The following is a 27,053-nucleotide window of genomic DNA, read 5'->3' as shown; positions in this document are numbered from 1 at the left end:
AGGCACTTCACAGCAGTGTAAATTAGAAAAAAATTGACACTGAGCCACTTTAGGAGGTTTTTGGGACAGGTGACCAAAAGCCTGGTTAATAAGTAAGTTCTGAGGAGTGCCTTAAAGGAGGAGAAAAATAATAATCTTTTAAGAATAATCTTTATTGTCACAAGTAGGCTTACATTAATGAATAATGAATATTACTGCAATGAAGTTACTGTGAAAAGCCCCCAGTCGCCACATTCCGGCACCTGTTCGGGTACACAGAGGGAGAATTCAGAATGTCCAAATTACCTGACAGCATGTCTTTTGGGACTTGTGGTAGGAAACCGGAGCAGCCGGAGGAATCCCATGCAGACAAGAGGCAGAGGGACGGAGAGGTTTAGGAATTTCAGAACTTAGGGCCGAGAAAGCTGGAGGCACGTCTGCCTCCAACGATTGGAGCAAAGGCGGTGGGAGATGGACAGAAGGCAAGGATCAGAAGAACACTGAATTATGGGAGATTTATATGGCTAGAGGATGTTGCATAGCTAGACAGGGGGGGGGGGGGGGGATTTGAACACCACAGAAACAAGGATGAGCGTTTAAAATTCAAGGCATTACTGGACCAGGACCAAGAACAACTGTACGTCAGTGAGCACGGTGGGTGATGGGTTAACAGGACTCAATGCCGGTTAGGGCACTGTCAGTTTCAGAGGGTGGAAGATGGAAGTTGGCCAGAACTCAAACCAAAGGATAAAAACTGGACAAACCTCCACACTTTCAAGAGATGCCGAGTGTCTCAAATGACTTCTGCTGGCGCTTTGTAAAAACATTTCATCCTTTGCTGCCTTAAAATGAAGCGGCTCCTCCAGATCATTTGTTGTTTCCACCTCAGAATCCAGAAATCCGGGTACAGATCGACGGCCATATCGTTTAGTTCCCTTGATATACTTTGGCTCAATCGCCTTTGGGGTAGCTGAAATCAACCAATATACACACTCAAACACACAAAGTTTCATTGAAATCCCTCATTTTAAAAAAAGCCATCTTAGAATAAATGTATTCATTTGAGAAAATGCAACAAGCTAAGTTTCAAACAGAAAGGGAGGAATTCTCTACTTTTGAGACTGTGCAGTGGCGGGCAGCTGCGGTGGGACCTTTCCCACTGGTCAGAATGGTGGGATCCCGCACGATTCTGTGCTTGAAAGCTCATTAATTATGTACAGGCGAGTTGCCCTCTGAATCTCCTGGTTGGTTGACAGTGGATTCATCCAGCCGCTGTCAACTGGCGGCTTCGAAGGTTCCAGCACCAGTCCAGCACAGTCATATCACTCTCTGCAGCCCACCTGTCTTCACCAGGCTGTGCAGGGTGTTAACAACCTGGGGGATGGAGGGGGAGGGTTCCATGCATTCAGTCATACTCCACCCCACCTCATCAAGCCCATCACGTGCGAGGCACCCAGGCCCCATTTTGACCTCTATCCACTGCATTTGGAGTCTTTGTGCAGTCCCTCCCAGTTACCAAGTTGTGCCCCTTTGGCCTGCCTGATTGTGAGCTTTTCATACAGCCTTTTCGGTTCCCTTCCCTCGGTCTTCCCTCTGCCTTCCATTGTCCGTCTTTTTCATCCATCTCCTTGCCCCCTGTCTGGCATCAGGGGTCCTCGCCCGCCCTTCCTTGCACAGCCCTCTTTCCACATTGCCTCCCTCGTCTTCATCAGGCCGCCCCACCCTCGGCCTCACGTCGCGCCCCATCCACTTTTGGGTGGGATGGCTGCATGAGTCCCACAGCACAGTGCCGTCCAGATAGACACTGGTGTGTGGCACCAGGGGAAAGGAGACCCCTGTACTCCCCAACCCCAGACACTTTACTGATCCAACTCGTTGGCACAGGTGGATCCATGGGTCCAGTAGCACGGTGCTGTCCACGAAGACCAGCTCGGCATGGAGATGGGAAGGCAGGAACCAGTCTGCCCAGCGGAGTGGTGAACAGCACATCAGGAGCAGCTCAGCACTATGGCAGAAAGGCTTTGTTGCACTCACCTCAAAGTTTCTTGGGAATTGAGGACCGCCTTGTGCACACCACTCTTTATCAATTGGGTTTCATACCAATGTAATGTCCCGCTGGTGTGACACAAGGTTGGAAGGCCTGATGGGAAGCCGGTGGGCAGCTGTTTTAATAGACACTCATCAGATAGCAATGAATGCAAGTGACATTTACGCCACCAGCCAACAGGGTACCGGGCTCCATGAACCTGCCATTGGGAGAAGAGCAACCTGCTTTCAACTTTTTGGCTCCTGGTAGATTCTCTGTTCATGCTCGGCACCAAACCCACCACGGGTGGGATGGGAGAATTCCGCTCAAAGGTGCTGGTTACATCTTAACCAACTGACCAAACTGGCAGTACAATAAAATAAAATTGGACTTTAAAAAAAAATCTACTAGAACATTCGATTTTACGCTTTAGAAATTCAGCATAATGCAGAATAAAACTGGTCAGCAGAGCATGCCTCCTCCAACCACTTACAATTTGCTGGGAGCTGACCAATTCACTAATTGGCAGTCTAATCAGGGTTTCTGTCAATTCTCCATTTCTTTGTGAGTACAATGCATTCTTGTCCTACCCTTTCACACAGGAACCTTTATAAAATTGCCCTTGTTCATGAGATAAACACCCAATTTAGAGTTTTCAATTATAAAATGAACAAGGAAATATAGACTTTTGTCCTCTTTCTCAACTTTCAATCAAGACAGTGTGACAACTTGTTGCAAGTGGCAGGATCACATCATTCTTTGATGGTTAGTAGGCGGTTAGAAAGAACTGTTAAAGCAGCTCGTTGATTTATATTGAAACATACTTCTTTTTGTTCCACGTCAACACTAACCACCCTCTTCAGATTGTGACTGCTTCATGTTCGCATGAGTCAATGCTGTGGGTTCAAGTTTTTAATCCCATAGAATGGATCACAAGATCTAAGCTGACACTCCAGCGCAGTACTGAAGGAGTGCTGTAATATTGGAGGCAAAGTCTTGTGATGAAATGTTAACCCCCCAAAAAAAGATCTTGTGGAAGAAGAGCAGGGGAGATCTCCCCAGTGTCCTGGCCAATATTTATCCCTCAACCCATGTCACAAAGATGGGGAGGTGCCGGCGCTGGACTGGAGTGAGCACAGTAAGAAGTTTCACAACACCAGGTTAAAGTCCAACAAGTTTATTTGAAAACACAAGCTTTCGGAGCACTGCTCCTTCATCAGGTGAAGTAAGGTCAGGTTCACAATCACTGCATATGTAGGCAGAGACAAAATTGCAAGATAATTACTGATTGGAATGCAAAGAATTGTCTCAAGCCAGGACAGTTCATAGAATCAGAGAATCATAGAATTTACAGTGCTGAAAGAGGTAATTTGGCCCATCGAGTCTGCACCGGCCCTTGGGAAGAGCACCTTACCCAAACACACACCTCCACCCTCTCCCTGTAACCCCACTTAACCTTTTTGGACACTAAGGGCAATTTTGCATGGTCAATCCACCTAACCCGCACATCTTTGGACATTGGGAGGAAACCGGAGCACCCGGAGGAAACCCACGCACACACGGGGAGGATGTGCAGACTCCGCACAGACAGTGACCCAAGCCGGAATCAAACCTGGGACCCTGGAGCTGTGAAGCAACTGTGCTAACCACTATGCTACCCGTGCTGCCCAGTTAATAGGATTCTGTAAACCCGGGCAGTATGGTGGGGGTTACATGTAATGTGACATGAACCCGAGATCCAGGTTGAGGACGTCCTCATGCGTGCGGAACTTGGCTACCAGCTTCTGCTCAGCAATTCACACCTCGATTACCAGGAAAGGTAATTCTCCTCTGGTGTGGTTGGTGGATGGATCCGTGGACAAGGAATGGTGAGAGAAAGAAAGATCAGTTGGAGCAGGAGAGTCATCGTGGTGCGCCACAGGTAAGAAAGTGGAGGGTTGGGGGGAGGGGGGGGCACTGCCCACCCAGTGGTCGCGGAGCAATTAGTTTAGTTCTTGAATAATAAGTTCCTGCAGCAGAGGAAAGAGGCCCTGGAAGACCTGGCCAAGGTGGGGGAACCGCTGAGATCTTGGATCGAGTGAGTTGAGCAGAGATTGGAGTCCCAGGGCCGGGCGATTCAGAGAGTGGAGGAGGCGAGGAGGGGGGCACGAGGTGCAGTTGGCCTCACTGGTGGTGGAGGTGGGAGTGATGGGGGAAAAGCCAGAAGAGGCAGAGGGAAAAGGTGGACGATCTCGAGAATCGCTCCAGGAGGCAAAATGGATGCGAGGTTTAGGTGGTGGTGGCAGGTGGGGATTAAGCTTCGCCGACTTGTTTATAGGGGGAAGATTTGCGGGCTGGAGGATCTGGAGGAAGTGGATGAGTTGCCCAGGGGGAATGGCTTTAGGTACCTGCAGATTCAGGACTTTGTAAGGAGAGAGGTGTCGTCCTATCCTGGGCTGCCGCCCCTGGGGTTGCAGGACAAGGTGCTGTTGAAGGATGAAATAGGGGAGGGGAGGGTGTCGGATATCTGCAAGGAATTGATGGAGTGGGATGGAGTTGTGATAAGGGTGCTCAGACCTGCTGGGTGCGGTGGTGGTTCAGAGTGTAGAGATGGCGATATTTGGGGTGTTAGAAGGCTCAGGAGTCCAGGAGGCGAGAGAGGCCAATGTTTTGGCCTTTGTCTCCCTGATAGCCCAGAGGGGAGGGAAATTGTGTTTGACAAACTTAGTGGAGATTTTGAAATTGTAACCGGGAGGGTTGATAAAGGGGAATCAGAAAGTGTTGTATACCTGGATTTTCAATACGGTATTCGATAAGGTGTTACACAAAAAGTTAAAACACAAGATAAGGGCTCATAGAGCGGCATGTGGCGCAGTGGTTAGCACTGGGACTGTGGCGCTGAGGACATGGGTTCGATTCCCAGCCCTGGGTCACTGTCCGTGTGGAGTTTGCACATTCTCCCCATGTCTGCATGGATTGGCCATACTAAATTGCCCTTTAATTGGAAAAAAAAATAATTGGGTACGCTAAATTTTTTTTTTTTTTAAAAGATAAGGGCTCATGGAGTTGGGGGTGGTATTTTAGTACACAGAGAGATTGGTGAACGGACAGGAAGCAGACAGTAGGCATAAATTGGGCATTTTCAAGTTGGAAAGCTGTGTGAGATTAGTAGTGTGCCACAAGCATCAGTGCTGGGTTCTCAGCTATTTGCAATTTATATTAGTAACTTAGATGAAGAGACAGAAAGAAATGTACCCAGGTTTACTGACGATACAAAGCTAGGTGGGAATGCAAGCTCTGAGGAGGACACAAAGAAGCTCCGAAGAGATATAGACAGGTTAACTGAGTTAGCAACAAGATAACAGATGGAGTATAATGTGGGCAAATGGGAGATTATTTACAAAAGCAGAATATTTTTTTAAAATGTGTGAAAATTGTAAATTTTAATGTACAGAAAGACTTGGGTGTACTCGTACAAGAAACACAAAAAGTCAGCATGCGGGTACAGCAAGCAATTAGGAGATCAAATGGCACGTTGGCGTTTACTGCAAGGAGATTGGAGTACAATAATAAAGAAGACTTGCGATAGTTGTACAGGGCTTTGGTGTGATCACACCTAGATTAGTGTGCGCAATTTTGGTCTCCACACTTAAAGGAAGGATATACTTGCACTGGACGCAGTACAGTGAGGGTTCACTAGATTGGTTCCTGGGATAAGAGGCTGAGTAAATTGTCTCCATATTCTCAGATGTTTTGAAGAATGAGCGGCGATTATTATGAAGGGGCTTGACAGGATAGATACTGAGATATCGAGCTCTGGCTCTCGAACAAGGAGGCACAGTTTCAGGCTTTTCAGGACTGAGATGAGGAGAGATTGCTTCGCTCAAAGAGTTCTGAATATTTGGAATTCTCCACCCCAGCGAGTTGTGAATGTGCCATCATTGAATATATTTAAGGCAGCCTGGATAAATGACATGGCAGGGTTCATTAAGCTGGAGAGGATAAAGATTGCCTTGAGAAGGTCTGCGCAGGGTTCTTCAGGTGGTGGCAACCGTTCCTAGAATATCTCGCGGAGCGTTAGAATGAGGTCGGTCAGCAGCAGCAGAAACCCAGGGAGGGGGGAGGGGGAGGGAGTGTCTCTTTCAGGGGGGGGGGTATTTGGGCGGGCGGGGGAGGTTTTTTTCCTAGGGGTACTTGTAAAAAAAAAAAAGCATATGGGAGAGTTAATGTGTGCGGGAGAAACCCATTGTATAAGTTCTGTATAACGTTTGATTGATATGTTTATGTTCTGTTCTGTTCTTTTCTCTTTTTCTTTTCTGTTACGGTGGGGGGGGTTAATTGGTTGAAAATTTTTGTTGGAAAATCTTTGAATAAACATATTTAAAAAAAAAGAATATATTTAAGGCCGAGATAGGCAGATTTTGGGTCTCTCAGGGAATCAAAGGATATGGTAACTTGGCAGCAAAAGGAAGTTTAAGACAAGATCAGCCATGATTATATTGAATGGCAGAGGAGGTTGAACAGGCAGTATGGCCGGTATTACATTTCTTATGATCATAGATGTCCAATCTTAGGTCAATTACACTTGATACACCAACAAATTGTAACAATGTTCCACCGTGTTAAATGAGGGAAATCATGCCCGTTCTTATCTGGAGGGTAAATTAAACTAAAATATATGAAATGGAGACTGTACGTACCTGGTTCGAAATAACTGCTCTCATCTTCTGAGATACTGAGGTCAATACTGGTAGATAGCACAGCAACAAAGCCTTCTTTAAAATCCTCAAAATTTACCTGAAGTTTAAATAACACCAGTTACTTTTTGGAAGAAAATAAGGATAACAAACTACTGACATCATTACACAAGAGAGTCTCCTAACAAACCCCTAAAGAGTGACAGAGTCATCCAGAGGCGAAACATTAGCTCCCTTCTTTCTCCACAGACGCCGTCAGACCTGCTGAGATTGTCCATTATTCTGTGTTTTTGTTGTAGGCATTAACAGTTGCACAAGTGATATATGTTCAGTATATCAATTATCCCAATACATATCTTATTTCATCAAGTTTAGAACTTGAAAAACATGAAACTTCTAACAGTTGACAGTTTTCTGAAAAGTTCACATGACAGGATGCCTTCTGCTTCCTTCTTACCACCTAAACAACGGGGAGGGGGAGGGGGGGAAGGAGGGGCAAAGCCCAATCGGGGGGGGGGGAGAGGGAGGAGTCGGGGGGGAGAGGGAGGAGTCGGGGGGAGAGGGAGGAGTCGGGGGGAGAGGGAGGAGTCGGGGGGAGAGGGAGGAGTCGGGGGGAGAGGGAGGAGTCGGGGGGGGGGAAGAGAGGAGTGGGGGGGGAAGAGAGGAGTCGGGGGGGGGAGAGGAGTCAGGGGGGGGGGGGAGAGGAGTCGGGGGGGGGAGAGGAGTCGGGGGGGGGGAAGAGGAGTCGGGGGGGGGAAGAGGAGTCGGGGGGGGGAAGAGGAGTCGGGGGGGGGGGAGAGGAGTCGGGGGGGGGGGAAAGAGGAGTCGGGGGGGGGGAGAGGAGTCGGGGGGGGGAGAGGAGTCGGGGGGGGGGAGAGGAGTCGGGGGGGGGAGAGAAGTCGGGGGGGGGAGAGGAGTCGGGGGGGGGAGAGGAGTCGGGGGGGGGAGAGGAGTCGGGGGGGGGAGAGGAGTCGGGGGGGGGAGAGGAGTCGGGGGGGGGGAGAGGAGTCGGGGGGGGGGAGAGGAGTCGGGGGGGGGGGAGAGGAGTCGGGGGGGGGGAGAGGAGTCGGGGGGGGGGAGAGGAGTCGGGGGGGGGGGAGAGGAGTCGGGGGGGGGGGAGAGGAGTCGGGGGGGGGGGGAGAGGAGTCGGGGGGGGGGGGGAGAGGAGTCGGGGGGGGGAAGAGAGGAGTCGGGGGGGGGAGAGAGGAGTCGGGGGGGGGAGAGGAGTCGGGGGGGGGAGAGGAGTCGGGGGGGGGAGAGGAGTCGGGGGGGGAGAGGAGTCGGGGGGGGAGAGGAGTCGGGGGGGGAGAGGAGTCGGGGGGGGGGAGAGGAGTCGGGGGGGGGGGAGAGGAGTCGGGGGGGGGAGAGGAGTCGGGGGGGGGAGAGGAGTCGGGGGGGGGGGGAGAGGAGTCGGGGGGGGGGGGAGAGGAGTCGGGGGGGGGAGAGGAGTCGGGGGGGGGAGAGGAGTCGGGGGGGGGAGAGGAGTCGGGGGGGGAGAGGAGTCGGGGGGGGAGAGGAGTCGGGGGGGGAGAGGAGTCGGGGGGGGGAGAGGAGTCGGGGGGGGGAGAGGAGTCGGGGGGGGAGAGGAGTCGGGGGGGGAGAGGAGTCGGGGGGGGGAGAGGAGTCGGGGGGGGAGAGGAGTCGGGGGGGGGAGAGGAGTCGGGGGGGGGAGAGGAGTCGGGGGGGGGAGAGGAGTCGGGGGGGGGAGAGGAGTCGGGGGGGGGGAGAGGAGTCGGGGGGGGGAGAGGAGTCGGGGGGGGGGGAGAGGAGTCGGGGGGGGGGAGAGGAGTCGGGGGGGGGAGAGGAGTCGGGGGGGGAGAGGAGTCGGGGGGGGGAGAGGAGTCGGGGGGGGGAGAGGAGTCGGGGGGGGGAGAGGAGTCGGGGGGGGGAAGAGAGGAGTCGGGGGGGGGAGAGAGGAGTCGGGGGGGGGAGAGAGGAGTCGGGGGGGGGAGAGAGGAGTCGGGGGGGGGAGAGAGGAGTCGGGGGGGGGAGAGAGGAGTCGGGGGGGGGAAGAGAGGAGTCGGGGGGGGGGAGAGAGGAGTCGGGGGGGGGGAGAGAGGAATCGGGGGGGGGGGGAGAGGAGTCGGGGGGGGGGAGAGAGGAGTCGGGGGGGGGAGAGAGGAGTCGGGGGGGGGGAGAGAGGAGTCGGGGGGGGGAGAGAGGAGTCGGGGGGGGGAGAGGAGTCGGGGGGGGGAGAGGAGTCGGGGGGGGGAGAGGAGTCGGGGGGGGGGGAGAGGAGTCGGGGGGGGGGGAGAGGAGTCGGGGGGGGGAGAGGAGTCGGGGGGGGGGGAGAGGAGTCGGGGGGGGGGGAGAGGAGTCGGGGGGGGGGGAAGAGGAGTCGGGGGGGGGAGAGGAGTCGGGGGGGAGAGGAGTCGGGGGGGGAGAGGAGTCGGGGGGGGGAGAGGAGTCGGGGGGGGAGAGGAGTCGGGGGGGGAGAGGAGTCGGGGGGGGAGAGGAGTCGGGGAGGGGAGAGGAGTCGGGGGGGGAGAGGAGTCGGGGGGGGGAGAGGAGTCGGGGGGGGGAGAGGAGTCGGGGGGGGGGGAGAGGAGTCGGGGGGGGGAGAGGAGTCGGGGGGGGGAGAGGAGTCGGGGGGGGGAGAGGAGTCGGGGGGGGAGAGGAGTCGGGGGGGGGGAGAGGAGTCGGGGGGGGGAGAGGAGTCGGGGGGGGGGAAGAGGAGTCGGGGGGGGGAAGAGGAGTCGGGGGGGGGGGGGAGTGGTGTCGGGGGGGGGGAGAGGTGTCGGGGGGGGGGGAGAGGTGTCGGGGGGGGGGGGAGAGGAGTCGGGGGGGGGGGGGAGAGGAGTCGGGGGGGGGAGAGGAGTCGGGGGGGGGGAGAGGAGTCGGGGGGGGAGAGGAGTCGGGGGGGGAGAGGAGTCGGGGGGGGGAGAGGAGTCGGGGGGGGAGAGGAGTCGGGGGGGGAGAGGAGTCGGGGGGGGAGAGGAGTCGGGGGGGGGAGAGGAGTCGGGGGGGGAGAGGAGTCGGGGGGGGGAGAGGAGTCGGGGGGGGGAGAGGAGTCGGGGGGGGGAGAGGAGTCGGGGGGGGAGAGGAGTCGGGGGGGGAGAGGAGTCGGGGGGGGAGAGGAGTCGGGGGGGGAGAGGAGTCGGGGGGGGGAGAGGAGTCGGGGGGGGAGAGGAGTCGGGGGGGGGAGAGGAGTCGGGGGGGGGGGAAGAGGAGTCGGGGGGGGGAGAGGAGTCGGGGGGGGAGAGGAGTCGGGGGGGGGGAGAGGAGTCGGGGGGGGGAGAGGAGTCGGGGGGGGGGGGGGAGAGGAGTCGGGGGGGGGGGGAGAGGAGTCGGGGGGGGGAGAGGAGTCGGGAGGAGGAAAGAGGTGTCGGGGGGGGGAAAAGAGGTGTCGGGGCGGGGAGGAAGAGGTGTCGGGGGGGCAGAGAGGAGTCGTCGGGAGGAGTCGGGGGAGGAGGAGTGGGGGGGAGGAGGAGTGGGGGGGGAGGAGGAGTGGGGGGGGAGGAGGAGTGGGGGGGGAGGAGTGGGGGGGGGAGGAGTGGGGGGAGGAGTCGGGGGGGAGGAGTGGGGGGAGGAGTGGGGGGAGGGAGTCGGGGGGGAGGAGTCGGGGGGAGGAGTCGGGGGGACAGGAGGAGTCGGCCACCATCGGCGAGTGTGGTTCCCCCTGGGCTGGGGGGTGAGGGGCCGCCCACGGGTCCGACCTGCCATCCCCCGGATTGTGTATACCCATACCAGGGGCACTTCAGCGTCTGCCTGTCTGTCCCACTGAACAGCCCCAGGACAGAGCCCTGTCTGTGGTACTATGGTGAAAGTCACCTTAACCAACCGTGCCGACTTCTCTCCACACAGCTGAAGGCTATCGCAATAGAGAATTGGCAATTTTAGTAATGTGAGCACTTCACAGCTCTCAAGTGGATTTCCGTGGGCAGACGTGCCATATTGCAGGCATGTGTGACTGCTTAGCCCCAATCAGACTGTGAGGCCTGGACACTGGAGGCTGTACTAGCACAGGGACAGCGGTCAACAATCGAACACCCAAGAGCTGGGCCGCAGCACTTTGGACACCCCGCTACACGGACCCAAGCCCGGTCCCGTTCCCGGCGGTGTTCTGGGGTCCGGTGTCCAAGAGAGGCCTCAAATTAGGAAGTAGGACAGTGTCAAGATCAACAATGAAACCATTAATTTACAAAGCAGCCAGCCAACACAACAGAGCAACTTTAAGTTCGGCTACTCACATAGGAACAGAGGAACAGAAGTTGGCCTTTAGTCCTTTGAGTCTGTTCCTCCTCTCAATTGTATCTTGGATGATCGGTATCTTAACTCGATCTAACCGGCCCGCTCCCATTGGTGAGAACCTGATCCCGTTGTGGCGTGGGGGGAAACCAATAATCACCAATTAAGGCCAATCTCCATCCCATTAACTGGAAGGACCCCCTCTCCACACTGTACTTCTTATCCCTTAATATCCTGCTTTTTAACATAACTATCAATCGCAGTTTTGACATTTTTAATTAATTGAGCATTGGCAGCTTTTCAGGAAAAGCGAGTTCTATGCTAGTTTTTATGTGGAAAAAGAGGACAAGTACTTCTTGACATCAGCCTAGATCTAATTTTAAGGTTCTGCCCCCGTGTTCTGGACCACTCACCCCACCACACCCACCCCTTTAACCTCAGAGGAAATAGTTTCTCTCTATCTATGCAATAAATTTGTTTATTCATGCTAAACACTTAGATCATCTATACCAGTGGTGGACACCCTGTAGCCCGGGAGACGCACGTGGCCTATGAGACATTTGTTCACGTTGCCCACGCTTGGGGTTGCCATATTCCACTGATTTCATAGAGTTTCATAGAATTTACAGTGCAGAAGGAGGCCATTCGGCCCATCAAGTCTGCACCGGCCCTTGGAAAGAGCACGCTACCCAAGCCACCCTCCCCGTAATCCCACTCAACCTTTTTGGACACCAAGGGCAATTTAGCATGGCCAATCCACCTCACCTGCACATCTTTGGACTGTGGGAGGAAACCGGAGCACCCAGAGGCAGACACGGGGAGGACGTGCAGACTCCGCACAGACAGTGGCCCAAGCAGGGAATCGAACCTGGGACCCTGGAGTTGTGAAGCAACTGTGATAACCACTATGCTGACGTGCTGCCCTTACCACTGACCGTGTACTTTTTTTCCTAACGCTATGGCTGGAGTGATTCGCACATAAAGCAAGTGAGAGCATAAAGGGCAGCACGGTAGCATTGTGGATAGCACAATTGCTTCACAGCTCCAGGGTCCCAGGTTCAATTCCGGCTTGGGTCACTGTCTGTGCGGAGTCTGCACATCCTCCCAGTGAGTGCGTGGGTTTCCTCCGGGTGCTCCGGTTTCCTCCCACAGTCCAAAGATGAGCAGGTTAGGTGGATTGGCCATGATAAATTGCCCTTAGTGTCCAAAATTGCCCTTAGTGTTGGGTGGGGTTACTGGGTTATGGGGATAGGGTGGAGGTGTGGACCTTGGGAAGGGTGCTCTTTCCAAGAGCCGGTGCAGACTCGATGGGCTGAATGGCCTCCTTCTGCTCTGTAAATTCTATGTATCTATGAGATGTGTGCTGATTGCCCACAAGTTTGACCGTGAGAGTTGTGCAACTCCCTCTGTGTCCAATGTGCAAATATTTATTTTGTTTCTACCATTTAAAGTTGCTGATAGTTCTATTAAAATATAAATGACAAAGCATTTTCTCTAACTCATTATGAAATATTCAGCGTGTAGTAAATGTATTAATCTTATTCGTGGGGTCGTGGTCATGGTTAGCAAACAAGCCGGATTTCAATCTTGTGACCAACTGAGATGAAGGAGGGTCACTGATGCGGCCCACTCACTAGCCGAGGTTCCCCATCACTGATCTATACACGAGGGAATACAAGTCCAGTCTAAAAATAAACATCCTCACAATTTAACATTTTTAGGTATCATTCTGCGTTGTATCCACTCCAAAGCCAAATCATTCTTCCAGAGATGCTGTGCCAGAGATAAAAGCAAATATCCCACTGGACCTTCAATTTATTGTTTAAGCAGCTTTTAGTGATTTCTATGCTTGGATCCCTAATCTATATGTACACTGTACACATTTTCTTTTAGAAATTTAGAATACCCAATTAGTTGTTTTTCCAATTAAGGGGCAAATTGGTGTGGCCAATCCACCTAACCTGCACATCTTTGGGTTGTGGGGGTGAAACCCACGCAGACACGGGGAGAATGTGCAAACTCCACACGGACGGTGACCCAGGGCCGGGATTCGCACCCAGGTCCTCAGCGTTGCAGTCCCAGTGCTAACCACTGTGCCGCGTGCCGCCCCACTGTACACTTTGTCGGTAAGGAGAAACTGTTTTCACTGGCAGGTGGATTAGTAGCCAGAGAACATGGATTTGAGGTAAGTGGCAAGGGAACCAGAAAGGAATTGTGGACTTTTTTAAATTTTGTGATCTCGATTGAACTGGCTGAAAGGGTGGTGGGAAACATTCTAAATAGTAATAGTAACTTGGACTGAAACAAAACTGACTACATACATGAAAATGGATAAGTAATAGGAAGGTAGGCTGAAGTATGGAGTGAGGTTTTGTGGAGGGTAAATGTGTCCTCGTCGTGTGCTTCCAGTTTGAAGTGGTGCACAGGGCCCACATGACGGTGTCCAGGATGAGTAGGTTCTTTCTCGGGTTGGGGGATAGGTGTGGACGGTGTGCATGGAGGCCACTGAACCATGTTCATATGTTTTAGGTGTGTCCAAGGTTTGGATGGGATTTGCAGATATAATGTCAAAGATTTTGGGGTCAGCGGTAGCTCCAAGTCCGGAGATGGCAATATTTGGAGTGTCGGATGATCCGTGAGCGCAGGGGGAGGGGGGGGGGGAGGAGGAGGAGAGAAACAAGGCCAATGTATTGCCCTTTGCCTCCCCGATAGCCTGGAGACAGATTTTGTCGTAATGGTGGGACTCGGAACCGCTGAGCGGAGGGTTATGGGTGAGCAATTTGGCAGAGCTTTTGCACTTAGAGTATAAATCAAGTTCGTCATCAGGGGTGCAGAGGAGGAGTTCACCTCAAGGTGGAAGCTGTTCATCGACTTCTTTAAGATGAGTTGTCAGCAGCGGGGGTAGGGTGGGGGGGGGGGTGGCAGCAGGTAGAGAGATGGGGGTGTAATAAGGATGTTTTGGCTCTTTGCTGTTGCCGCGGTTGTTTTTTCTGTTTGTTTTCTTTGTTATGTCTGTATTTGAAAATGCCTCCAATCTTACCCTGCCATGATGGTTGCTGCCCAAAAGCGTCTGTAATAGAAGAGGGATTTGGGCCTCCAGGTGAAGCTTTTGGCACAGCTCAGTCAGCTCCCCACTGTCCAGATATCCGGTCCCTGTGGTGTCACAGCTGTCAAACACATCCTTCAGCTGTAACACGTACTTGTTCTGTTCTGCTTCATCCATCCCATAGCACCATTCAGCTGCAGGGGAGAATTAAGAGTTGGCCAGAGTTTAAAAGGAAAGTAGGGAGAATCCAAAAACACTAGGCTGCGTTCTCCATTCCTGCGCCTAAGTGCTGACACCAACGGAGGATCCATGGTGCTTCACGATGGGAGAATCGGAGCCACACCGATTCCGGTACCAGTGAAGGGCTAGCAACAGCGCGGCATGAAACACCTGCGGAACACGCTAAAAACGATGGGAGAATGGCCGGGGCCGTGCTGGACATGCGCAGGGCTGACGAGCCGCAACCGCTCATACAGCTACACCCCCCACACACGCACTGACTGCACCGGAAAAGATGGCGCCGGTTGTGCTGGACCGCGTACCCGCCCACCCTGACCTCACAGCCCACATCCTGGCCACCCCCACCACTCCCCCCAGCCCTGGCAGAACCCCCCGTCCAGCGGCACGGCTCTCGGCGGTGCCGGACACTGTCCACATACCCTCTCTCTCTCCGCAGCCGCTACGCTAGGCTTATGACTGCTGAGGCCACAAATGGCCCGCACCACCGGCAACGCAGCCCCTATTCTAGGGGTAGGAAAATCAGGCAATTCAATTATTCTGCAGAAAGTCTGGGGGGTGCAAACTATTATCTTCTTCAACTATAAAGTCAACGCTGATCTATTCTATTAATTCACCTTACACCCTTTCCAAAACCTGCTTCCTCCAAATCTGGTGAATCTTCACCTTTAGTAGAAAGAATAATTTTCAAATAACAAGTGCCATTGAATACATCAGTACATCAAATAGGAAATCAACACTATCCTCAGCACAACAAATATTGTCCAGGTATTATAATTTAACAGGGCAACTGATTAGGAGCTAGAACAATTCCTTATTACGCAAGATTCAATTTTCCATCAGTTGGAAATCTATATAATCAAGTTGCATTTGAGTGTAATTTGGAGTATCCTTAATGGAACCTGGAAAAGAAGGTCCAAGTAGGGAGAGAGAAAAATCATCCAAGTGACTAAATTGAGGTTTCCTTTTGACTTGAAATTAATCAAGGTAGATTTTGAATATTGCTATTATAATTCAACACCATAGGGGCGGCACAGTGATGCAGTGGTTAGCACTGCTGCATCACAGTGTCGAGGGCCCAGATTCGATCCCGGCCCTGAATCACTGTCCGTGTGGAGTTTGCACATTCTCCCCGTGTCTGCGTGGGTCTCACCCCCACAACCCCAGGATGTGCAGGGTAGGTGAATTGGCCACGCTAAATTGCCCCTTAATTAGAAAAAAAAAGAATTGGGTACTCTAAATTTATTGTATTTTTTTTTTTTATAAAAGAACTTTCCAAAATGAGGAAAGTGGGAATGTGAAGATGAGGTTACCAACCAGGAGAAGAAATTCTTTGGATTTGCAGATTTCCACCACACTACCATTGAAGGTGAAGCATGTCAAAAAAGCTTTCAAGCTAAGATTAAACTAACAATTTATGTTTTTTATTAAAGAAAAGCACACAATAAACCGCTAGCTTCCCACCATGGCTCAGTGACTGGATGTATGCACAGACAGACACAGAACTATACAGCACAAGACCCAAGTATCATAATCTTCACCCTGTCAGGTTAACCCACATTTTAAAGAGTTTGCCTTGCTCAGTGATAGCAGTCCCGCACTGCCAATGTGCTGTACTAACGGAGGTTGGAACAATAAATGAAGGTACCAGATACCCTCTCTCAGATACCAGAGTCCTGGAACACTGGGCTCAAGGGAGCGTATGAGTCCGGATGGCAATCCGGTTTGAAGCAAGAAGAGACTGGTGCGCAACATTATTCCCGTTGAAGAAATGCTTTCGCAGATTGCTGATGCTTTTGTTGCTGGTGTGGCGAGTGCTGCATGTAAGTTGGGCACAGTGGCGCAGTGGTTAGCATTGCTGCCTCACAGCGCTGAAAACCCGGGTTCGATCCCAGCCCTGGGTCACTGTCCGTGTTGAGTTTGTACATTCTCCCCGTGTCTGCGTGGGTCTCACCCCCACAATCCAACGATATGCAGCATAGGTGGATTGGCCACACTAAATTGCCCCTTAATTGGAAAAAAGAATTGGGTACATTAAATTTAAAAAACTACATGCTGGAATTCAAGGCTGTTCAACTGTTCCTTGAGCTCCAGTGGACTATGTGGATGCCAGGATTTGGTTGTGGTGAGATTGAGCTGTGTGGGAGGGCCTGTACAGCTGTGGCTCCTGGACGGAGAATGGCACTGATAAAGGAACAAGTCACAAATTGATGGAAAGATAATTCCTGTGACAAAGTTCTGGATATGATGACACATTCTCAGGCTTATCCTCCGTTTCTGTTGAGGAACCTGCGAGGGGTGATATCGTGCATTTAGTTTTTTCTGTGAAAATGAGCTGCTATAGCTTTGTATTGGTACCAATATGGAACAGTGATGTTTCTTTGTTGTTTAATGGTTAGTGTGATATGGGGAATGTTATGTAGTTGATATTGAACTCTTTGTTACTGTTGACTGTTCCTTTAAAATAAATTGAGAGTACCCAATTCTTTTTTTCCAATTAAGGGGCAATTTAGCAATTTCGTCTACCCTTCACATCTTTTTGGCCCACGCAGACACGGGGAGAATGTGCAAACTCCACATGGACAGTGACCCGTGCCGGGATCGAATCCCGGTCCTCAGCATCGTGAAGCAGCAGTGCTAAACACTGCGCCACCGTGCCGCTCGTACTGTTGACTGTTTAACAAAATATTCTCAACTGGCTACTCGTGGGAACACATGCCATGTCTCAATGTTTATTGTATCACATTTCAATCAAACTTCAAAGCCTGAACAAGTGTGCCCGAACTCAAGTGGCAGTGCCATAGAGGCAGCAGCCAACAATCGAACACTCGAGCTGGGCTTCAGCGCTGGGGGATGTTCTCGTGACCATAGGGCATCAGACTTTATCAATATTGAGCTGGGCCAGCCCACCAAGATGCCCAAGCTGCGGGATCCTCCGCCATTGCTGGGATGCCCAGGTCCATTGTAATCAATGGACGCATGTTGCCTTACACACACCACGGCATCAGGGAGCAGCCTTCATTAACAGGAAGGGATTCCACTCCCTGACTGTTCAACTTGCGTACAACCAGCACCTCAGGATCAGCATGTGTGCACGCTTCCCAGGGAGCATGCATGACAGCAACATCCTGGGACATATATTTATAACCTTTATTGTCACAAGCAGGCTTACATTAACACTGTAATGAAGTTACTGTGAAAAGCCCCTAGTCGCCACATTCCGGCGCCTGTTCGGGTACACAGAGGGAGAATTCAGAATGTCCAAATTACCTAATAGCACATCTTTCGGGACTTGTGGGAGGAAACCGGAGCACCCGGAGGAAACCAACGCAGACACGGGGAAAATGTGCAGACTCTGCACAGACAATGACCCAAGCCGGGAATCGAACCTGGGATCCTGGCGCTGTGAAGCTATAGTGCTAACCACCATGTTACCGTGCTGCCCATATCGGAGACGCCGGCTTCTTTGAGGACCAACTCGGGACGATGGGTTGGTGTTTGGAGGATAAGGGGTGCCCAGCTGAGGTCCTGGCTGATGACACCAGTGCGGAGGCTGGATACTGAGGCGGACACCCGATGTAATGAAGCTCATGCTTCATTGCTCATCGCTGGCTTTGAAAGCAGACCAAAGCAAGCCAGCAGCACGGTTCGATTCCCGTAACAGCCTCTCCGAACAGGCGCCGGAATGTGGCGACTAGGGGCTTTTCACAGTAACTTCATTTGAAGCCTACTTGTGACAATAAGCGATTTTCATTTCATTTCATTTCATGCTGGCAGCAGTGCTGTCATTGAACAGAGCATCAGACTCTCAAAATGCAGTCCGATGCCTGGACCGCTCTGGTGGTGCACTGCAGTATACCCCCCAGAGGCATCCCACTTTGAGTTGGTCTACTGTGCCCTCCGCAACCTGGCACAGCAGCGAGGTGACATGCGGCCTTGTCTGAAGAGGAGGAGGTGGACCTAGAGGGGATAGAGGACGAGCCCAGGGAGGAACCGCAGGAGGAGCTGGAAGGTGGAGGACCGGTGTCGGCAAGGGTTCAGCATGCTTGGAGGACCAGGGAGGCCCTCATCCTCACCCCGATTCTCATAGGACTAGGCTTTGCCCGGCAGCTGCCCCCACCACCCCCCATATTCCCTCCAGCGCTTCCTCCTCCCTGACAGTGCTCGTAGGGCTTTGGGGGTCTCCATGGGATGGAGGGGCAGCTGGAGTGAGTTCCGGAGGCTGCTGAGTCATCTGGCTCTGCCAGTCCTGGCGGCTCCCTGTTGTCTGCACCATGATGTGAACGCCCTCAGCGATGGTCCTCAGTGAGTGGGCCATGCTCTGCAGTGCATCGGCAATGTCCACCTGCGTCTGGGACATGTCGCTCAGTGACTGGAACAGGATGTCGAGGCCCTCAGCCGTGGTCACCACAGACTGGGCCATGCCTTGGGCATCACCACTCAAAACGCAGACGTCATGTTCCAGGTTTTCCACGGTGGTCACCACAGTACAGAATTGGCCTCAGTGCCATAATTTGTCGGCATCATCTACAATGCCTGCAGCCTTTCAGGCTCCTCCAATCGGTTATGGGCTCACTGATATCCCGTCCTGAATCTCACAGCTGCATCCGATCATCTGCATCAGTTCTAGGATAACCTTGACCAGCGGCTCGGCATCTGACTGGGACTCAGCAGAATCCTAGGATCCAGCAGACCTCCGACTGCTGACTCACTTGAATGTTCCTGCCTCCACCTGATGTGCATCAGTGACTGTGGGGTGCTCACCAGATTGTGCCCCAGAAACCAGTCCACGAATGTCGCCCACCGAGGTGCATGGCTCTGCGCTGCTGGAAGGTGGGGTGATAGCTGTGATGCCTCGATGGTGGTTTGCTCGGAGCTCTCCTTCAAGGTGATCTCTTGGGCGGGGGTGGGGGGTGGGGCAAATCCAGATGGCCCAGCCCCATCAGATGGAGATCCTAGGAGACAATGGACATGTGGTCAGTGAGAGGGAAGGATCATTTTGTCTGACATGAACTCACTTGAGACATGTCATCTGGGTGAAGGGGCAGCGGATCCTAACCTCTGAGGCAGAGGCCCACCACCCTGGTCTGCGACTACTCTCTCCTCGGTTAACCACGTGATGTCCAAGGCCCGTTCTTCTTAGGGGGGGGTGAGGACTCAGATCTCGGGTACTTTGTGGGGGGGGGGGTGAATTTGAGGGGTGATCGGCAAAACTGATGCCAAGAGAGAGGTGGTAACTTATTCTTGCAGCTCAGTGGAAGCCGTCAGTCTTCTTCCGATATTTTACAGCAGTCCTCTTCCTCCTGATCATGCTGCCCGCACTGACAGCCACTGCCACTGCCGCCCAGGCGGTATTGGCGCCTCTGCTCTGGTCTCCGACCCCCTCAGGCGGCGAGACAGCCAGTAATGGTGGGAAGCTCATGGGGCTCATTTCCGTCACCAAGTGCCGTTAAATACAGACCGCGATCTTGCCAATGCAGCCATCGAGAAACACCCTGCCAATGGCGTCCAAAATTACTCTTAGAAACGTTTCCATTAAATCATGCCCATGAAATCTTTATTCTGGGAGGGGTACACAGGCTGCTGGTAGATCTGGAAGGGAGCATGCATTTAAGTAAAGTTTGAGAACCACTGACCTAGCCAGCCGATAGCACGGTCACCAAACTGTGGGGTGAATGAATTGGGGTCTGCACAAGACGCCAGAGTTGGAGGGTTGTAGGGCTGGAGTCCCAGATATAGGGAGTGACAATATCATGGAGAAATTTGAAAACAAGAATGAGAGTTCTAATATAACTTTAATCAGCTCACGAGGGGTGGCACTGTGGTTAGCACTACTGCATCACTGCACCAAGGACCCAGGTTTGATCCCGGCCCCGCGTCACTGGTCGTGTGGAGTTTGCACATTCTCCCCATGTCTGCGTGGGTCTCACCCCTCCAATCCAAAGATGTACAGGGTAGGTGGATTGGCCAAATCTTTTTATTAAAACAGTAAAATATATATATACACAAGGCCGAACAGTACAAACACATTTTGCGTTGGAGAAACAGGGTACCCTCCCCTCAGTACCAATGTAAGGGGACGGGGGGTAGGATACACTGATTATTAAAACAGTTGACAACACAGTAGTACAAAAATAACGGTACAAGCACTAAATTGCCCCTTAATTGGAATTTTTATTTTTCAAATAACCTTAATCAGCTCACGAAACGCAGGGATAATGTCAACTTTCCTGACGTCCAGCAGCTTAAATACTGTAGTACTATTTTAGTTGCAAGGTACATTATAAATCACCAAAATCAACACAAAAATTGAATGTTTCATCCGCTGAATTTTGAGTGGCTTTCAGTTTGGTACTTTTGATATAAGAGGACTACGTTACTGCAAACTATTAGCGTGTGTCCATTCATCCATCACAATATCAGAAACTTTGACAAATAGCTATCTTCTTTAAAATTAATCAAATTCTAATGTTCAGAAGTTTACAGGTGGTTAGATATCTGTTGGACGTCCTGAAGTATTGAGACAAGGGCAAAGATTCGCTGCTGTTCTCTAGAATTTATTATTTTTCTCGCTTGACATTTGATTCGGTAGGGGGAAGAAAATCATGTAGAGTCTTCTAGATTTTTACAAGACTCTAAATTACTTTAACACCAGAGGCATCATTGGGAAAAGAAAATTAAAGAGACCAAGAAAAAATTATGCACAAATGTTTCTTAATCCAACTTTAGCTCATGATAAATTATTTGTATAGTCCTACTCAGTGGCTGTATACAGTGAACACAAAAGGGGAAACATTAAATCAGGCTAAAACATAAAGCTCATTCCATAACCTGCAGGAAAACCTATCTTGGTATCAGAATACTTTTAAAGATAGTCGGAAGCATGCCCATTTTTCCATGACTGAATAACCCACAAAAGAAATTACAGAAATAAAAACATTTCCTTGAAACGTGTGGTATTCTGCCAGCATGTCAGAACAGCGACAAGTATGTTCACGTATAATGCGCTGAAAATTCTTTTACAAACTTTAGCATATGGACACCTTATTTGATATTACATTTTGTATTCCAGAGCGTGTACATTTATTGAAAACCCTCTTGCACATACCGATACAGTAGGAACACCATCACCTTTGAGTAACTAGAAATATAAAAACAGATAGGAACTTCTGCAGGGATTTTAAAAGGAAAAAGAGTAAGAAAAGTTAGTCTTGACCCTCCAGAGAGAGAGAGTCTGGGGAAGTAATAATGGAAAATAAGGAATCGGTGGACAAACTGAACAGATGTTTTCACAGAGTCATACGGTACAGAAGAGGCCCTTCAGTTCACCGACAAGACTACACTAAATCTACACTAATCCCACTTCCGGCACTTGCCCCATAGCCTTGAATGTAATGGCATTTCAAGTGCTCATCCATGTAATTTTTAAAAGCTGTGAGTTTTCCAGCATCTACTACACTCACAGGCAGTGCATTCTAGACTCCCACCATCCCCTGGGTGAAACCCTTTTTCCTCAAATTCCCCTATACCTCCTGCTCCTCACCTTAAAATTATGCCCCCTCTATATTGACCCTTCAACTAAGTATAACAGCTGCTTCCTATCCACCCTGTCCATACTCCTCATAATTGTGTACACCTCAATCAGGTACCCCTTAGCCTTCTCTGCTCTAAAGAAAACAGCCCGAGCATATCCAGCCTCTCTTCATAGCTCAAATGCTCCATCCCAGGCTACATCCTGGTGAATCTCCTCTGCACCCTCTCCAGTACAATCACATCATTCCTATAGTGAGGCGACCGAACTGCACACAATACTCCAGGTGTGGCCTAACTGAAATTTTGTACAGCTCCAACGTAACCTCCCTACTCTTAAAATCTATGCCACGACTGAAAAAAAGGCAAATGTAATAATAACAATAATAATCGCTTATTGTCACAAGTAGGCTTCAATGAAGTTACTGTGAAGGTTGCCACATTCCGGCGCCTGTTTGGGGAGGCCGGTAGGGGAATTGAACCCACGCTGCTGGCATTGTTCTGCATTACAAGCCAGCTGTTTAGCCCACTGTGCTAAACCAGCCCCTGCCCCATCTGTTTTGTGTCTGTCATCACTGTCAAGGATGCAAATGACATCCCAGAAATAAGTGTAAGTCAGGTGAAAGGGAGAGAGGAAATTAAAACAATACGAATCACCAGGGAAAGGGCACTGAGAAATGTATTACAACTAAAAGCTAACAAGTCTCTATATCCTGATGGACTTCATCCTAGGGTCTGAAAGGAAGTGGCTGCTGATATAGATGCATTGGTATTAATTTTCTAAAATTCAACAGATTCTGAAAAGGTCAGACGAGATTTAAAAATAGCAAATGTGACTCCTCCATTCAAGAAGGAAGGGAGACGGAAAGCGGGAAACTACAGGCCAATGAGCTTAACATCTGTCATTGGGGAAAATAGTAGAATTAATTATTACAGAGGTTATAGCAGGGCACATAGAAAATATCAATGTTTGCAGGCAGAATCAACATCGTTTTGTGAAAGGGAAATCATATGTGACTAATTTATTGGAGTTCTTTGAAGTAACACGCAACATGGATGGAGGGGAACCTATGGATGTCCTGTGTCTAGATTCCCAGAGGGCATTTCACAATGTGCCACATCAAAGGTTACTGTACAAAATAAGAGTTTACAGTGCAATGGTATCATATTAAACCAGGGGCTGGTTTAGCACAGGGCTAAAGAGCTGGCTTTTAAAGCAGACCAAGGCAGGCCAGAGCACAGTTCAATTCCCGTACCAGCCTCCCCGAACAGGCGCCGGAATGTGGTGACTAGGGGCTTTTCACAGTAACTTCATTTGAAGCCTACTTGTGACAATAAGCGATTTTCATTTCATTTTCATTTCATTAGCATGGATGCAGGATCGGCTGGCTAACAGGAAACAGAAAATGGACATAAATGGGTCATTTTTAATCTCTTTTTTATTGTCACAAGTAGGCTGAAATTAACACTGCAATGAAGTTACTGCGAAAATCCCCTAGTCGCCATATTCCGGCACCTGTTTGGGTACACGGAGGGAAAATTTCAGAATGTCCAAATTACCGAACAGCACGTCTTTCAGGACTTGTGGGAAGAAACCAGAACCCCCGGAGAAAAGCCACGCAGACACGGGGAGAACGTGCAGACTCCGCACAGACAGTGACCCAAGCCGGGAATCAAACCTGAGACCCTGGCGCTGTGAAGCACAGTGCTCACCACTGTGCTACCGTGCAGGTTGGCAAGATGTAACGAGTGGAGTGCCACAGGCACAAGTGCTGGGACCTCAACTATTTACAATTTATATCAATGACTTGGATGAAAGGACCAAAGGCGTGGTTGTTAAATTTTCTGATGACAGAAAGATGGGTAGGAAGGTAAATTGTGAGAAGGACACAAGAAGTCACAAGGGATACAGATAGGTTAAGTGAGTGGGCAAACATTTTGCAGGTGGAGCATAATGTTGAAAATGTGAACATGTTCACTTTAGCTGGAAGAATAGAAACGCTGTATATTATTTAAATTGAGAGGGATCAAAGAACTCTGCGGTGCAGAGATCTGGGTATCCTGGTACATGAATCACAAAAGTTTAGTCTGCAGGTACAGCAAGTGATTAGGAAGGTAAATGGAAAGTTGTAATTTATTGCAATGGAATATAAAAGGAAGGATGTTTTTCTATAGTTGTACAGGGGGTTGGACAGGCAGCATAGTCGGCACAGGCTTGGAAGACCAAAGGGCCTGTTCCTGTGCTGTACTTTTCTTTGTTCTCTGCTGGTATAAATGCATTGAAGCAGTTCAGAGAACTGATACTTGGAATGGCTCCTATGAACAAAGGTTGAGCCGGTATCCACTGGAGTTTAGAAAGGTGAGAGGCGATCTTATTGAAACATACAAGAGCCTGAGTGAACTTGACAAGGTAATGCTGAAAAGATGCTTCCTCTTGTGGGAGAGACTAGAATTAGGGGACACAGTTTAAAAATAAGGGGTCACCCATTTAATACAGAGATGAGGGGAATTTGTTTCTCTCAGAGAGTTGTTAGTCTGGGAGCTCTCTTCCCCAGAGAGCAGTAGAGACAGGGTCATTGAATACTTTTAAAAAAAATTTTAGAGTACCCAATTCTTTTTTCCCCCAATTAAGGGTCAATTTAGCATGGCCAATTCACCTACCCTGCGCATCTTTGGGTTGTGGGGGTGAGACCCATGCAGACATGGGGAGAATGTGCAAACTCCACACAAACAGTGACCCAGGTCTGAGATCGAACCTGGGACCTCGGTGCCGTAAGGCAGCAGGGCTATCCACTACGCCACTGTGCTGATCCATCATTGAATACTTTTAAGGCAGAGGTAGAAAGATTCCTGGCTAACAAGGGAGTCAAAAGATATTAAGGATGCGGCTGGAATGTAGCGTTGAGGCCACATTTATATCAGCCATGATCGTATTGGACAACAGAACAGTCTCGGGGACTGAATGGCCTACTCCTGCTTTGTGTGTTCCCCTGCAAGCCACACACCATCCTGAATTGAACATTATCGCTGTTCCTTCACACTGCTGGGTCAAAATCCTGGAACACCCTCCCTAATAGCACTGTGGGTGTTCCTACAAGACATGGACTGCAGCAGTTCAAGAAGGCAGCTCACCACTACCTTCTCAAGGTCAAATAGGGATGGGCAATAAATGCTGGTCTAGCCAACGATGCCTACATCCCAATGAACAATTTTTTTTTAAAGTGTGCTGAGAATTATTCCCCTAAAATAAAATTCTCTAGGATTTACGTGCATTTTCTCCTTGGTTTTTGATACTCAAAAAAAATTGCAGCGTGTCAAAAACCCGAATGCAATTTCAAAGGCAAGAATTATAAATGATCATTTATCACCATTGCATAAATTTGTCAAATTTTTAAGGACACAGTTAGACTGCCACCACTGTTATATAAATGCTTCACAGATTTGTTGGGTATCACATCCAGACAAAAGTTACTATAATTCAAGGATACTTGGTTTGGGGGGGGGAAGAGACACGAAAAAAGTAAGCTCATCTAACACCAATTAGAACTGGCACTGAGTGTGGTATAACTCGTCTGAAATACAACAGGGGTGTTGCATTACTTTTTTTTAAACCTCGAAACAATGAGATGTTTGATCAAAGGATCGGTAATTCTTGAGAAAACTAAACCTCAAGTGTTCATTTTTTTTTAAAAATCTGACAGAACTTCACATTTTAAGGAACAATGGCAACTTGCCCAGCAAAAGATTCATTGAAAAACGCGCGTTACAGCACATCTGTAGTCTGCCCTTTCTACATTCCAGTTGCTTGGAACAAATCCAAGCGCTTTGAAGTGTTCCACACAAAGGTAAATTGCTCACGTTTTTGCTCGCCTCAAAGGACATTTCATTGCCCACCATTTAAGACCCAAAGAATGAGATGGGTGATCGTTAGGAGAACACTTGAAAAGTCAACATTAAAAAGACACACAGGCAAAGTAAAGGGTTTCAAGGACATACCGGGCGACCAAGCGGGAAAAATCCTCTTTAAGTCATTTTCGGAGTGTGGGAGGGACGCTTCACCATGGGAACCGAATCGACTCGCTTAATGTGAGCTTGTAAATATGACGAAAGCTAATATTATTAAATATTATTCGTGTTTTAAGGTACAAACAGCAACAGAGCGATAAAAATAAAGTTTTTTTTTCCAACAGAAACATTCTCACCCCCGCCCCTCCCCCTTCTCTCACCTCACGTTATCTTCTTCCCCAAAACTCTCTCTTATCGGAATAAGAAGCAGTGAGGTTCATGGCTCCATTGTATCTTGTAAGTATCACAATGAACCTGCGACCGATACTCCGCCGCTTTGTTACAATGTAGCGGGCGAGTGTTGCTCACCATTCAATCAAACCGAGGTTCTCACCTCTGAACTCCAACAAGCATAAGCCAACCTCCCCTCTCACTCCCCTCTCCCCAGACAGAAACCAGGCAAGCTCTACAACCCCATCCTGCTAAAACTGCCCTTTTCTGATTGCAACCCCTGCTGGCTTGGAGGAATGTACATACCTTGCACAATTTTAAAATAGTAATAAGTTTTAAAACACCAGGTTAAAATCCAACAGGTTTGTTTGGAATCACGAGTTTTCATAACTCACCCGATGAAGGAGCTGTGCTCCGAAAGCTAGTGATTCAAAATAAACCTATTGGACTTTAACCTGGTGTTGTAAGACTTCTAACTGTGTCCACGCTGGCATTTCCACATCAATTTTAAAATACCCAAATTATACCTTCCGGTCTCCAGAGAGATATGCTTCAGGATCCCTTGGGATTAAGTCCTTACTCGCACTGACTCCATGGGAACATTCGATGAGCTTCCCCTGCTCCCAAGACCCTCCTAAATAGACTCCAGACACTTCGCTGAATAGTTACCCAGGAAATGTTAGGCAGAACATTTCTAGTCTACCATCTGATAACTATACAACTGCATTGATTAACCCACTACTCCCCTATTGACCCCCACCCCAACTATTCCCCCCCCCAAATCTGCACCTGATCTGACCTGACTAGCCCCACAATCTGACTTCCCGACTGACCCCGACCAGACTTAACCATCCTACCCAGCTGCCACAATCCGCTGTACTACCCTACCTACTTTTCTCACCCACCTTACCCCCTTACCTCACCCACCTGACCCATTCAGTCATACAATCGTGCACGAATACACCGAGTAGCTTTTGGATATTTAAACTATTGCTTACCAGAATACATAGCCACTTATGTAAAAAGGGGAAAATTCTCTCTGCTGCTCACTCTGGGGATTTCTGGATGGTTCAGTATAACACCAACAGGGAGGTTTGATTACTGTTCTGGCTGAGGTAACCTCGGAACCTACCTC

General features: G+C 50.2%; 1 protein-coding gene across 8 annotated transcripts in view; it reads right to left on the bottom strand.

Moving 5' to 3' along the window:
• ninl (ninein-like) overlaps positions 1–26,102 on the bottom strand; it is a 182,212-nt gene extending 156,110 nt beyond the window's left edge. For 4 of the 8 annotated variants that reach the window (XM_072504465.1, XM_072504474.1, XM_072504483.1 and 1 more), the window contains exons 1-4: positions 25,909–26,101; positions 13,910–14,109; positions 6,685–6,781; positions 744–949 (exon numbers count right to left, since the gene is read on the bottom strand). In XM_072504465.1, the coding sequence (XP_072360566.1) occupies positions 744–949; positions 6,685–6,781; positions 13,910–14,092 (486 nt within the window). In that variant the 5' untranslated portion in view covers positions 14,093–14,109; positions 25,909–26,101. Of the gene's footprint in view, positions 1–743; positions 950–6,684; positions 6,782–13,909; positions 14,110–25,678; positions 25,776–25,908 lie in introns of those variants that run through there. The other 4 variants (XM_072504496.1, XM_072504499.1, XM_072504507.1 and 1 more) reach the window with 3 other exon arrangements.
• Positions 26,103–27,053: the final 951 nt, after the last annotated feature.

Source organism: Scyliorhinus torazame, chromosome 1, assembly GCF_047496885.1.
Source record: "Scyliorhinus torazame isolate Kashiwa2021f chromosome 1, sScyTor2.1, whole genome shotgun sequence".
Taxonomy (NCBI): Eukaryota; Metazoa; Chordata; class Chondrichthyes; order Carcharhiniformes; family Scyliorhinidae; genus Scyliorhinus; species Scyliorhinus torazame.
The sequence above is the reverse complement of the archived record's forward strand: the minus strand, read 5'-3'. Positions and strand labels throughout refer to the sequence as shown.